Source organism: Acomys russatus, chromosome 16 (genome assembly GCF_903995435.1).
Source record: "Acomys russatus chromosome 16, mAcoRus1.1, whole genome shotgun sequence".
Classification (NCBI taxonomy): Eukaryota; Metazoa; Chordata; class Mammalia; order Rodentia; family Muridae; genus Acomys; species Acomys russatus.
The window spans coordinates 30,628,853-30,643,488 of NC_067152.1; the positions used below are offsets into that span (position 1 = coordinate 30,628,853).

The 14,636-nt window shown below is 40.5% G+C and overlaps 1 protein-coding gene across 7 annotated transcripts in view; it reads right to left on the reverse strand.

The window, feature by feature from the left end:
* The window catches only part of Kansl1 (KAT8 regulatory NSL complex subunit 1), a 128,752-nt gene that overhangs the window by 73,959 nt on the left and 40,157 nt on the right, over positions 1–14,636 (reverse strand). For 5 of the 7 annotated variants that reach the window (XM_051158835.1, XM_051158834.1, XM_051158838.1 and 2 more), the window contains one exon: positions 7,208–8,579. In XM_051158835.1, the coding sequence (XP_051014792.1) occupies positions 7,208–8,496 (1,289 nt within the window). In that variant the 5' untranslated portion in view covers positions 8,497–8,579. Of the gene's footprint in view, positions 1–7,207; positions 8,580–9,887; positions 9,933–14,636 lie in introns of all 7 variants that reach the window. The other 2 variants (XM_051158836.1, XM_051158837.1) reach the window with 1 other exon arrangement.

The following is a 14,636-nucleotide window of genomic DNA, read 5'->3' on the forward strand; positions in this document are numbered from 1 at the left end:
AGAACAGCCAGAGCTACATGCAGAAACCCTGTTGCAAAAACAAAAAGAAGCAAACAAAAAACAACAGAGGGCGGAGAGAAGCTAGAGGAGAAAGCTCAGCATTTGGTGGTCACTGCTGTTGCAGAAGACCCACATTCCATGCCCAGCAAGCACATCAGGATTGCCACATCCTGAGGGTCCAATACCCTGTTCTGTTATCTGCACGTAAGGTACTCATGCTCACAAACCCACAGTTTTAAAATATTACAATATGTACTTGTCAGGGGGGGGCAGGGGGGGGCGGGGAGGGGGGGGTTGGCGGCGCAAGCCCTTAATCCCACCACTCAGAAGGCAAAGACAGGCAGATCGGCCTACAAATCAAGTCTAGGACAGCCAAGACTACACAGAGAAACCCAGTCTCCAAAACCAAACAACAATATGTACTTGTCAATAAATAGATAAACACAAGCCCAAAGAAAACTTACTATTTTGCTTTTTTGAGAGAGTTTTCATTAGGAAGATTTTTCTTCCCCCAACAAGCAACTTTACTAAAGTGAAAAGAATATTCATCTGGTAAAGATCTTTGTCTTTATTCTTACTGTAAACCACCCTCTTCAACCACTCAAAACAGCATAATCTTACACTCAGATATTTCACTTCTGCAGGTGAACACACACCCACACAAAATAGTTACTGTAAGCACACATACTGAGCACCTGGCTGGCTGTCTCAAGAGAGAAACAAGAGGCCTACTCAGCTCTGAGGCTCAGGCTGACTCCCTACTGAGATGTAAGTGCTACAGGTTAAGTAAGTAACCTGGCTCCTCAGCATACACAAGAAAGTGCAAGGCATATCTCTGTCTAACAATGAAGACAGCCTCTCCCAAACAGGTATGTCTGCTCCAATAATTACAAAACAAGTTAGCAGCAATGAAAAAGGTGCAATCTGTAAGTTGTTAAGTTAGAACACCTGTAACCCCAGCACTCAGGGAGACAGAGGCAGGTAGGTAGATCTCTGTGAGTTCAAAGGCAGCCTGGTCTACAAATGAGTCCAGGACAGCCAAGGCTACACAGAGAAACCCTGTCTAAAAAACAAAACAAAGCAAAAATAATCCCTTCTACTATGCTACTCTCTCTTCAGGAATGATTTCACAAATGCTAAAAACAAACACAAAACCCCAACCTCTACTTTATCTATCAGATTTTCTGATGCTTGGAGGAAAAAAAAAAAAAAAAAAAAAAAAAAAAAAAAAAAAAAAAAAAAAAAAAAAAAAAAAAGGTCTAGCCAATAAAAATAAACCATCAGATGTCATTTATAAGCCTAACTCTGGCACTGGCTCTGAAACGACAAAAAAACTATCAGGATACTCTTCCATGTTCCTTAATACCGCTCAAGCTCTTGTAACTAATTTGCGAGAAAAAACAAAAAACAAAAACATGGTGGGGGGGGGTGACGCGGGGGGACAACAAAACAAACACTTTCTTCTTTTGAGATGGGGTCCTTCTACATCAGTAGTTCTCAACTGTGGCTTGCAAGCCCTTTGAGGATTGAATGACCCTTTCACAAGAGACGCCTAAGACCATTGGAAAACACAGATATTTACGTTTGCGTTACGATTAACAATAGCAATATTATAGTTAATAAAGCAACAACAAAAATAATTTTATGCTGGGGGGGTCACCACAATACTGTTGAAATGCTGTTGAAAAGCACTATTCTACATAGTCCAGGCTGTTCTAGAACTCAGAGATCCACCTGCCTCTGAATCCCAAATCCTGGGATTAAAGGCACACGCCATCACACCTAGCCAGAAAAGCTCATGGTTGCTAAATGCTGGAGTTACAGACCTGTGTTCCCCATGCCCATCTTAGGAACATATTTTCATAAGCAGCAAGCACATGCTTTTAAAACATCTATCAGCTCTAAGCACATAGAAGACTAAAAGAAAAAACATAGCATACTACCTCAAAAGATCCACTTGGAAGCTAGGGGTTTGGCTCAGTCATCAAACACTTACCTAGAATTAATCTCCTTTCCTCTTAACAGTGCATCACCTCTACCTATTCTCACTGGTCTCCAAAATGCCCTCTAGCCATCAAAGTCCTGTAACTTTTCAACTGTCTTCCACCATGCATTGTGCCATTGGCCCATACTGACTGCCCTCAGTAGACCACAACTCTGACTTCCCCCTAATATCTGCCATCAAAATCTGGACCAGCATTCAAAGTTTGTTTCTACTATCCATTATCTTCCTTTTCTGCCTTCTGCTACAATCTCTTCCTATTTCATTTCTATCACCCAGTGTTTACTTAAGTTGTTATGTGCTAGACACACTTTGTCTCATGGTATTTTATTCTGCACTCACAAGAATTCCTTCAAGTAAGGCTTAATTTATTCACCTGTAGAGTACCACACATTTGTAGTCAGAAAAAGTGTATGACAGCCCCAACAACATATGACAGCCCTACACAATACAAGTACCTTCTACTTTGGAGAATGAAAACCAGTCAAAGTAGCAGAAATGTGTGGCAGCTATATCTGTAGCAGTTAACCCCCCTAACTTCCTTCTGATTCTTACAAGCACCAACAAATTTCACTACCTACTACTTATTCAGAAATAAAAAGGGGAGAGAACTAGGAGGGAGTGTCTGCTCACACAGATCACAGAAAAGGACGAGTTTATTAAGTTTAAGATGTTACACAAACCAAATACCAAGAAACACAATAGCATGAATGGTGGTTTTGTTGTTTTGTTTTGTTTTTTGTTTTTCGAGACAGGGTTTCTCTGTATAGCCGTGGGTATCCTAGACTTGCTTTGTAGACAAGGCTGGCCTCAACAGGGATCTGCGTGCCTCTTAAGTAGCCATACTCTGTCCTATAGCCAGGCTATTTGTGTGGTGGTGGTGGGGGTGGGGGTGGGGGTGGTGGTGGTGGTGGAGGAGGAGGAGGAGGAAGAGGAGGAGGTGGTGGTGGTGGTGGTGGTGATGGTGGTGGTGGTGGTGATGGTGGAGGTGGTGGTGGTGGTGGTGGTGGTGGTCGTCAGTTCTTTGAGAAATTTACAATGTCTTTTGTTCATATTCACATCACCTCCTCCACCCAACAGAGGATTTATTAGAGATGACAACTTACTCTCCCTGATTGATTTTTTTTTTCTACCTTCACTGTGGAAATAAAAGCAAAGCAATCTGGTGGCCACTTTTGGCAGCAGCATCTTTTCGTCTTCAGTTTCAGGAGGAACTACAATGTACAGCATATACAACGTGCTTTACGTGCACAATGGCAGGTTTATTTTGGGGTAACTGGTTGAAATAGGTTTCAGGAGGCTACTACAAATAAAACAGGGTAACATAAGTTAAGTCCAAAACTAAAGCATGAAACAAAACAGAACGACAACACAAATCCAGGAGTGAAGCCTTGAAAAGGACACTCACTCCTTTGGGCTGGGGATGTAGCTGAACTGCTAGTGTGTACCCGTCTCTCATGCAGGAATACCTATGCTTGCTCCCCAAAGCCCATTAAGGCATGGTAGCCATCACCTGTTATCTCAGCATTCAGGATAGAAGCAAAAGAACCCTATCTCCTCTTCCCTCCTCAAAAGCACACTCTCCAAAACTCCAAACCAACAGATTGTAAGTGTCTCAGTAACCAGATTAGGCAACAAACCTAGTTCTCTCTTTGGGTATGTTATGCCTCTGTTACTGCTAATTGAGGGTTGCTGGTTAGGTTCTGGTTGTAGCTGTTTATGCAGGTGTAAAGAGTGCTGGAGTTACACTCAGGGTCTTTGTGGATGCTACAAGAGTGCTTGACCACTAAGTTGTAATCTCAGCCCTCTGAACCAGATTTCGCACTGGATTAAGGCAACCTTAAAATGACAAAAATGCAGAAATGTTTTCAACGCAACATATCCTAAACACAGTAAGCGTATCAATTCAAACTCTTGGTTTTGTTTGTTTGAAGACAGGGTTTCTTTGTTTAGCCTTGGCCGTCCTAGACTAGCTTTGTAGATCAGGCTGGCTTCAAACTCTGCATCCTGAGTGCTGGGATTACTGGTGTGCACCATCACCACCTAGCTCAAATGCTTACTTTCAAATTTTGAAAACAGGGTCTATGTTGTAGACTAAACCACTTTCCTCTGGCAGAATGCCTTTTATTGAGTAAATAAAGTCCATACAATTTACTGTATTTCAAATGCAGTTGTCTGTTGCATCTTTTAAAAACTATTGGAGCTGGAAAGATGGCTCAGCGGTTAAAAGCACTGTCTGCTCTCCCAGAAGTCCAGAGTTCAATTCCCAGCAACCACAATGTGGCTCACAACCATCTATAATGTGATCTGGTACCCTCTTCTGGCATATAGGTGCACATGCAGATAGGGTATTCATATGCACAATATATATAAAATGTTGAAAGCCAAGCATGGGGGCAAAAATTACTTGATCTTCCCTCACAGTTTCCTGTCAGACACATAGTATTATCCATGTGGATAATATAAACACACTTAATAAAGCAGGTATCCACTGACTAAAAGCATAGCTGCCTCAACAAACACTCCGATGAAAATGAATCATCTGCCAGGCATGGTGGCACCCGCCTTTAATCCCAGAAAGCAGGAGGCAGAGGCAAGCAGATGGCTTTGAGTTTGAGGCCAACCTGGTCTACAAAGCAAGTCCAGGACAGCAAAGGCTACACAGGGAGACCTTGTCTCGAAGGAGGGAAAAAAATCACCTTTTTATTAGCATCAAGGGAAACTATTTTTAAGCATCTCTATATATTCAGCCTTGTCTAGTACAGCCGACTGCACATCTCTAGTAAAAGAAGTAGATCTACTTTCAAATATCCAGTCCATTTTCCCCAAGTGTTTGTTCCTATTCTCACAAACCTTACACATAAACATAAAGGTACATTATTTCATCTTCAAGTACATTTCCTTAAGCACATGAACGTAAGACAAAAGAAAATAGCCCAGCTGAGTGGTGATGCACACCTTTAAGCCCAGCACTCAGGAGGCAGAGGCAGCTGGATCTGAGTTCAAAGCCAGCCTGGTCTACAGAGTTCCAGGACAGGGATATACTGAGAAACCCTGCCTCAAAAAACAAAACAAACAAAACTAAGCAAAAACAAACAACAAAAACAAAACAGGAAAAAAAAAAAAAAAAAAAGAGCAAAAAGAGTAAGAACAGTATGTCATCCAGAGATTATGTATTATTTTACAAAATCAGTAGATTTACAAAAATAAAACTTTATCAGAAATACATAATTTGCTGAATTTTAAAAAACAAAACACATTGAGCTAAGCATGGTGGTACACACCTGCAATCCCCAGAAGACTAAGGCGGGATGACTGAGTTAAAGGCAGGTCTAAGCTCCATAGTAAGACTGGAAAGAAAGAAAAGAAAAGAAAAGAAAAGAAAGAAGAAAGGAAGGAAGATAAAACCAAAAAAGACTGGTTTCCTAGAACAAGAACAAGAGCCAAGAGTAGGATCAGTGATTAAGAGCACTTCCTGCTCTTATTTCCCAGCACACACACAGCAGTAGCTGTCAGTTTAAAAAAACAAAAACAAAACAAAACAAAAAAACTTTTAAGACAAAACAAAAAATGGTGAATCTGATATTTAAGGACATATACTTTGTATACACACACACATTTTAAAAACAGAATCAGGAAGTAAAAAGTAGATTACATAAAAGGGCAATGTTGAAAATATTCTGAAGTATTTTCTAATTAGTCCTCAAGACTGTGATACTATGAAATGCAAATTGGTCTTTGTCCATCTCCTGGCACCAAACTTGGCTTTCCAAAGTGATAGTCTTTTTCAATGATAGGTAGTCAAGTGAATTGATGGCTGGCATCCAGAGTTAACTTTAAGCTAGGTGGTGGTGGTGCACACCTTTAATCCCAGCATTTGGGAGGCAAAGGCAGGCAGATCTCTGTCAGTTTGAGGCCAGCCTGGTCTACAAAGTAAGTCTAGGACAGCCAAGGCTACACAGAGAAACCCTGTCTCAAAAAAAAACCAAAACCAAAAACAAAAACAAAACAGAGTTAACTTTAAGGTGAGAGTTGGTCACCAGAAAGACCATGGTGGGATTAGACCATTGGATTTTTCTATCTCACTTCCAAGCAGAGATGAAAGGGAACAGATTACCACTAATGACAGCTGAGTTCATTAAGACTTCCTACCTATATAACCAATGCTGCCCATAGGAATAAAAAAGGGTAGAGTTTACAAGACTGGATGGTTGAGCACACTCAAGTTCCTAGAGTAGAATAGAATGTCCCTTCCTCACATCTCATCCATGTATCCATCAGTTTTCTTTGTAATTTCATTGTTACAAAATCTGGTAAACATTAAGGCAGGGTTTCTGAGTATTGACTTGAAAATTAATCAAATATGAACCCCAAGTTATAAGAATATTGATTTATAGTCAAGTAAGCAAAGGAAGCACAGATGAAACAATGTGGGGCTTGCAATTGGCATCTGAAGCAGAACTGAGGGGCAGTATTGAAGACCATGTCTGTCTACCTGGTATTATTACCTATGAAATGTCAGAATTAAAACTATCCACTACAAGTGACTGCCTGCTTGTTGAGAGGAAGAAATGTCAAACTGTTATCGTTGAAAGCAGAGGAGAAACCGGCTTATTTTACCAACAGAAAGAAAAATCTCATATTAAAATAACAGGTATGCTGAAAACAACCTGGAAGCACTATACATGTCAACCAACTTAACCAACTTAACACTTTTCCCTACTTCCTAGAAACAACACATTTTTAAGTAATAGAGCTTAAAATGTCCTAGAATTTCAAATCTATTCAGTTATGCTTTCTAGTTTTTTTGTTTGTTTTTGTTGAGACAGGGTTTCTCTGTGTAGTCTTGGCTGTCCTGGACTCACTTTGTAGACCAGGCTAGCCTCGAACTCACTCACAGTGATCCACTCGCCTCTGCCTCCCGAGTGCTGAGATTCATGGCATGAGCCACCACCGCCCAGCTATGTTTTCTAGTTTCTATTCGGTGAGACTTAAGGAAAACTTGTAGCACACAGCAACACATTACTATAGCACAAATGCCTTCCATTTTTCCAATCCAGGTATATGCTTTTACTTACATAACTAAAGATCAGTGCAACCTAGTTGTCAATATACAAGAATTATATTCTTTAGAAAATGGGGATTTACGTAAATCTTGTTCCAACATTGTTCAAGAATGACTCCATCATCACGCACTCTACTCACAGGGGTACATGGCACTGCTCAGGATCAGCTCGAGTCAGTTCTTCCTCTTCAATATCAGACTCCCCTCCTGAACTACTGTCCGTGACATCTGAATCAAATGCTTGCTCACTGCACCTCAGGTTGGCTATGCCACTAGCTGTAAATCGCTCCAATTCTTCTGAAATTGAATCTCTTTTCAAAAAGTTGCTAAGTCCCTCAGAAGTGGCGGTCTCACTGGCAGCTTTCCTCAAGGCAGCTTCAGCCTTTCGAGTTAACATCAACTGGCTCCGGGACCTCAAGGATTCCAAGTTTGGCAGTTTACTCAATGTCTTCTCCAAAAATCCACCCAGTTGGTGCTGTAAATGCCTCTCCACCTGCTTGGCTTGCACAACCTGTAATCGCTTCTGTAACCTGCGGGCTCGGATCTCAATATCAGCCTGCCGCCTCAGTAAAGATGTTATCCTTGTGTCAGAGTCCAAAGCACTGAAAAGAATGGAAGACAGAGGAGACTTTTTGACCTCTAACTTCACATTTGTCAAGCTAGAGCTGGAGTCTGTACTAGGTGATAGCCTACTGCTTCCTTGACGTGCCAGCTGTTCCATGGAATTAACAGAAGATTTGTTTGCCGTGCTATTATTGCTATATAGAGTTGTGTGTTCTGTATCAAGGCTTCTATGTGGAAGAGTGCAATTGGTCAAACCCCCCTTGAAGTTCCCAGAGTCAGATCCCCCGACTTCACCTCCCTGCAGAGATGATGAAGTGAGAGACCGTTTCCCCCCATTGAGGGAACTGGAATTGTCATGATCAGAATGTGTTGAACTTTTAGTCAATTTCTTAGCCAACCCATTTACAGGCGCTTGTGGCAGAGCTGTCTGACCACTTGTATTCATGGTTCTAAGATTTTCTAAGGAAAACTCCAAAACTGGCTGTCTCCCCAACAGCTCAGCTCGGAGTTCATAGGACTGAGATAAAAGAGGATGAGACTTAAGGACCGTCTGCTTGCTGAAAACTCCTTGCAATTTCAAAGACTCCTTTGAAGGAACAGATGTTACATCAGAGCAGAGATAAGATGCCACCAATGGCTGCAGCTTTCCCAAGTCTTCCTTGGTAGAATTAGTGCGGAAGTCTAGACTGGGATCCTCCGCAGCAATGGCTTTTCTTTTGGTTCCGTTGGCAGAAATAAGAATATTGGTGTTGCCGTTATTTTCGGCACTGCCAGGGGACAAGGTGGAAGATGGGGGAGCCAGTTTGAACCGGATGTGGTGTGCTTCAGCTGCTGCGTCAGTGAGAGCGGGCGCCATCGCAGCCATTCAGCACAGAGAGAGAGGAAGTCCAGCCTCTCCCAGTGCTGAGGCCAGCTCCAGGGCCACTTACTGCCTCCCCTGAGAACACACTGAAAGAGAGAGAAAGAAAGGAAGTCAGAAAAACAAGCATATTAAAACACACACACACACACACACACATTTTCAACAGAAGCACCATTAGCACCACATGAGGCTATTGTCCAAACTCTGCCTCCAATAAAAGAGAATAACTGCAAACCGTTCTGGAGCCTTGAGATGTCTTTCAACCTAGGGGAGGAGAGGAAAACACTCCTTTCATAAGAAAATAATTTTATTCCTCATATCACTTGTTAACTACAGATTGAATATTGTCAAAACAGAAGACTCGTTTTAAAATAATCACAATGGGTACAATAACCTGCATTTTTAAAAAAACCTTTTTGCCTAGCGGTGGTGATGCCTGTCTTTAATCCCAGCACTTGAGAGGCAGAGGGAGACTGACCTCTGTAAGTGAGGTCAGCCTGGTCTACAGAGAGAATTCCAAAAAAGCCAGGGCTACACAGAGAACACTGTCTGGGGGTAGGCACAGGAGCAGGGACTGGGGGGCTGGGACAGATAACTCTTTAGACATTATTAGATTGAATATGACTATATAAAATGAAGACCTAGTAACGGGGAAAAGTCTTACCCTCATTAAAAAAAAAAAAAAACCTATGCTAAATATCATGGATTTGTGTTATTTTTCTGCCCAGGAATTCAGTTTTCAACAGGTTCCTTACAACGTTATATTGTATTACCAGGCTAACTATGTCACAGTGTAACATCAATATGCTTCCTTAATTTTTTTTTCTTCTTTCATCTAATACATAGTATCTTTTCTACTGGGCTCTCCTCCCCCGAGGAAATCTGTCTTTAATAGCTCAACATAACTCTCTCCCCCTTCCCTAAAAAACACTTCAAAAGAATAGTTCAGAGTTGCCTTAAACTCTTCACTCCTCTAGAATTTAGATCCACCCTATCACTCTGGAAAAGTTAACCAGTAATTTCATTATCAAATTATCATTCAATCAACAGGCTCGTTCTGATTTTTCCCTAGCATTAGGTAGTGTGGACTTTGATAATTTCTTTCTTGGTATCTTTGACACTATTATTCTATTCTCTTTTCCTTGGAAATCTAAAATGCTGATAGTGCCCAAGATCCTCTCTTTTTGTCTTCTTCTTCAACTCACTTTCTTAGCAACTACTAGAATAAAGACCACGAACTCTCAAAAAAAAAAAAAAAAAAAAAAAAAAAAAAAAAAAAATCCTAAATTGCATTCATCAGCTTTCTAGGCCTTTGAAAACTCAGAATCCACTTTCTTCTTTCAATATACTTTTTACTTTCTCATCCTGCCTAATTTTCTTAATTAATGACATACCTCAATTAACTGCTTCTTCTTCATTCCTGAGTCATCTATCTGGGTCTGGAAGCAAAGGGAAACCTATATAAAGAACTACACCAACAATCCCTAAAAACACAATCTCTGTACCCCTAGAGATCTAAAAAATATTCCCCTCTAAATTATTTGGCTGCTGCTGCTAGAGTGTGTGTATGTGTGTGTACGTATGTGTTTGTACATGTACACTTGTGCTTGCAGACACACATATGTCTATGGGGAGTGTGGTCATTAGAAAACAACTTTTAGAAACTGTTTCTCTTCCACAGTAGGTTCTGGACATGGAATTCAGGTCTTCAGGCTTGCAAGTACTTTTATCTACCTAACCCATCTCAGCGGCCTTTAAAGACCATTTTGCACGTCAATGTTTTCACAGTAATACTAAAAACATCACTTGCCTTTAATATATATTTTTTATATTTATTTATTCTTAGACGGCAGAGGGTGTACATACTATGGTACACATATCAAAGTCAAAGGGCAATGTGCAGGATTTGGTTCTCTGATACCATGTGGGACCCAGCAATAGAACTCAAACCAGAAAGTGTTTTAAGGCCACTGACCTACCCTTTACCTGGGTTAACATTTGCAGTGAGGGTTCAAAACCAAACATAAAGGAAAGTGCTGGTATTTTAGAACCAAGATAGTAGCACCAAACAATAAGTAGTCACAGTATCTCTCTTCACTTGCAGTTTTAAGAAGGATGCCAATTACATTTAAGATGTTCTGGCCTGGTGTGGTGGCGCATGCCTGTTATCCCAGCACTTAGGAGGCAGAGGCAGGCGGATCACTCTGAGTTCGAGGCCAGCCTCGTCTACAAAGCGAGTTCAGGACAGCCAAAATAACACAGAGAAACCTTGTGTTAAAATAACAAAACACACACACACAAAAAGATGTTCTTGGGCCTGTTAGATGACCCAGCAAGTAAAGATGCCTGTCATTAAACCCAGACCACCTGGACTTCACTAATTTTTTCAAGTCGTATCCATACACTATAGTATAAGTCACAAAATGAATAAACTATTAGTTGATTTTTAAGAGCTGTTCTTGATGAAACAATAAAGATTATGGATTTTATTACTTTTTAAGCTTCTTTTTTTTTAATTTTCCAGATAATTGCATCATTTCCCTTTCCTCCCTCTAAACCCTTCTATATACCTCTCCTCGCTTTTTTATTTTCCTTTCAAATTTATGGCCTTTTTTTTTTCTTTTTTAACTGTTGTCACATTCATGAATATAACCTGCTGAAATCTATGTTATTTTGTATTCAGGGATGACCATAACAAATTGGTGAGCTCCACCAGGATTTTGTTAAATCTTTACCCCCAAGTACATTTTTCAAATCTATGTTGAAAGGAAAAGTATGTGTTTTTAAAAAAAAAAAAAAAAAAAAAAAAAGGCTTATCAAGTCTATAGAAAAACTACTTTTAAAAACATTTGTTTGGCGCTGAAGAGATAGCTTAAAGGTTAAATGCACTGACTGCTCCTCCAAAGGTCCTGAGTTCAATTCCCAGCACCACATGATGGCTCACAATCATCTATAATGTGATCTGATGTTCTCTTCTGGCCTGTAGGTGTACATGCAGGCAAAACACTGTATACATAATAAATAAATAAATCTTTTAAAAAATGTGTTTGACCACTTTGGAAATCAATCTGGCACTTTCTCAGAAAATTGGGAGTAGGGCTTGGAATATACCCAAAAGATGCTCCACCACACAAGGACATATGTTCAACCATGTTTATAGCAGCCTTATTTGTAATAGCCAGAACCTGGAAACAACCTAAATGTCCCTCAGTTGAAGAATGGATTAAAAAGAAAAAAACTATGGTAGATTTACACTATGGAGTACTACTCAGCTATTAAAAACAAGGAAATCCTGAAATTTGCAGGCAAATGGATGGAACCAGAAATGATCCTGCTTGAGTTAACCCAGATCCAAAAAGATAGACATGGCATATACTCACTCATAATTGGACACTAGCCCAACAGAGATGTCCCCTGAAAGTCTTCACTTAGCTGGAGATTGAGATAGATACTAGGACTTCCTATTGGGACTTTAGGTATGAGAGGTAAGGAAGAATGGGGAAATAAAAGGATCCAGAGGGTCCTAGAAACCTAAAGAAGACCATTAAGGCTGGCGGACCTGGACCCAGGTGGGTCAGCTCAAACTACTGTACCCAACAAGGACAATGCATGCAATAAACCTAGAACCCCTATCCAGATTTAGCCAATGGACAACACATTCTCCACAACTGTGTGGAGAGCAGGGACTGACTCGGACATGAACTCCGGTGCCCCCTATTTGACCACTTCCCCTTGGTGGGGAGACCTGATGATACTCAGATGGAAGAGTAAGCAGGCTACCAGAAAGAGACCTGATAGGCTTTGATCTTATAGTGAGGGACAAGGTCCCCTTCTGTCACAGACCTAGGGGAGGGGAATAGGATGAAAGAGGGAAGAGGAATGGGAAAATACAAGTGAGGGGATAACAATTTAGATGTAATCTGAATAAATTACTTAAATAAAAGTTTTTAAAAATTAATAGAGTGCTAGGATAACACTGCACCCAGCTCACACACTCTTAAGTTGCCAAGTTGAACCAGTCTTCTTCATAGAATACTATCTTTTTTTATAAAAACTTACTTATTTTTATGTGCATGTGTATTCTTCCTCCATATATGTATATGCACTGCATGCATGTGCAACAACTACATGCTCATGCCAAAGGGGGCCAGAAGACGACATGGGATACCCTAGAACTAGATCTGGGAGCTGAACCAGGGTCTTCTGGGAAATCAGCAAGAACTGGTTACTGCTAAGCCATCCCTCCAGCTCATGGAATACTATCTTTATGACAGAATAGACAGATGAGCTATGATTATTCAAACTTGAATGCAAAGCACAGGAACATGGCCTGGCTGCCTCAAGATGGAGTGTTTGATGCCAGACTGAGATACTTAGCTAGACCTTATCTCAATAAACAAACAACAACAAAAACCTGAGTCATTAGCAATTTTCCTTACAAAATGAACAAAGCAAAACCCATCTCAAGGAAAATCATTAATATTTGCTGACAATGACAAAAATCAGGGTTTTCAAGTGAAAATCAGTATTTTGAAAAATGGTACCATGAGCTTAAACATTTCTCCAACCCAACTTTAAAAAGAAAAAACATATTAGCAGTAACTTAATACACATGAATGTGTGTTAAGTTCCGGCATTTGGAATCTATACATAACCAAGTAATCAAATGCCTGTTAGAAAACTCACATATGAGTAAATTAACTGCAAGACAAGCTAAAGAATTTAATGTAACAGTATAAAAAGTGAACCAAATAACTTTTATCTTAGAGGTTGAGACACAGCATGGACTCCTCCTGAAAAAGCTCCTTCTCCCTCCACTTTTGCAATGCTGAAATTACAGGTGATACCACCATTACATTCTCAAGAATTTCTAAAAGTGAAAATAGTCCTGAGACCATCAAGTCTGTATTCACATATTAATCCTCCTACCAAAAGAGAGGCACAACTTCCACTTTGAGCAAGTATTCACAGTTAGGGAGAACACAGGCTCAAGTGAGCAGGGGTCACATCCTGGCCTGCTGGTAATATCACCACCTGCTATCAAATACTTAAGTATTTTGTTCCCTCAGCTTCTTCATCCAGTTATAAACCTATACCGCCTACCATTTAAGACTGCTGGGATGATTACATAAGACATTTTAATTTTCTTAGCCTATTGCCTGGCCAATATTTGGTTATTATAATCTGGACACAAAAAGTTAATGTATAAGAAATAAATTCACTGGTTCTGGTGGTGCATACTATTAATCCCAACACTCAAAGAAGCAGAAGCAGGCAGAGCTCTGTGAACTTGATGCCAACCTCCTCTACACAGTAAGTTCTAGGTCAGCCAGGGTTACAAAGTGAGACTAATGTTGAAAAGAAATTTCCAGTAAGAATAAGAATAAGATGGGGGGGGGGGGGTTGGGAGAGAGGAGGAGGGGGGGGGGGAGCAGCAGCACATACACACATGTCAGTAGAAGAGGAGGGGGTAGCCACAGAGGCCAGAAGAAGGCATCAGATCCTCTAGAGCTAGAGTTTCAGGCAACTGAATGGTTGCTGGGAAACCAAGTCAGGTCCTCTGGGACAGCATCAAGTGTTCCCAACAAGCCATCTCTCTAGCCCATATATATATAAAGCAAAGACTTTGCTAAAATACCATTATACTAGCCAAGCATGATGGTGCACACCTGCAATCCCAGCATTTAGGAAGTAGAAGCAGGTGAATCTGTTGAATTAGAGACCAGCCTGGTCTACAAAGTGAATTCCAGGACAGCCAGGACTGTTACACAAAGAAACTCTGTCTCGAAAAACAAAGCAAAACTCATTGTACTAAGGACTCATACACACAGGAAGAAGAGCCAAAACACTGGATATGGCACTTACCAAATTTTCATTAGTCACAACTGCCATAAAGCAACACCTGAATTTAAGACTGTAAATGGAAAACAAACAAGGTGTGGTGCCACATACCAGGAATCCTAGCATTTAATGAGTAGAAACAGAAGGATCAGTTCAAGGACAAGCTCTATTACATAGAAAAGTCTAAGCCCAGTTTGGGCTACATAAGAACTTACCTCAAAAACTAAAAATTACTTTTTTTAGAACTTTGTAATGTGTATGAGTGTTTTGTTTCACGTATGTGCACCACATGCATGTCTATT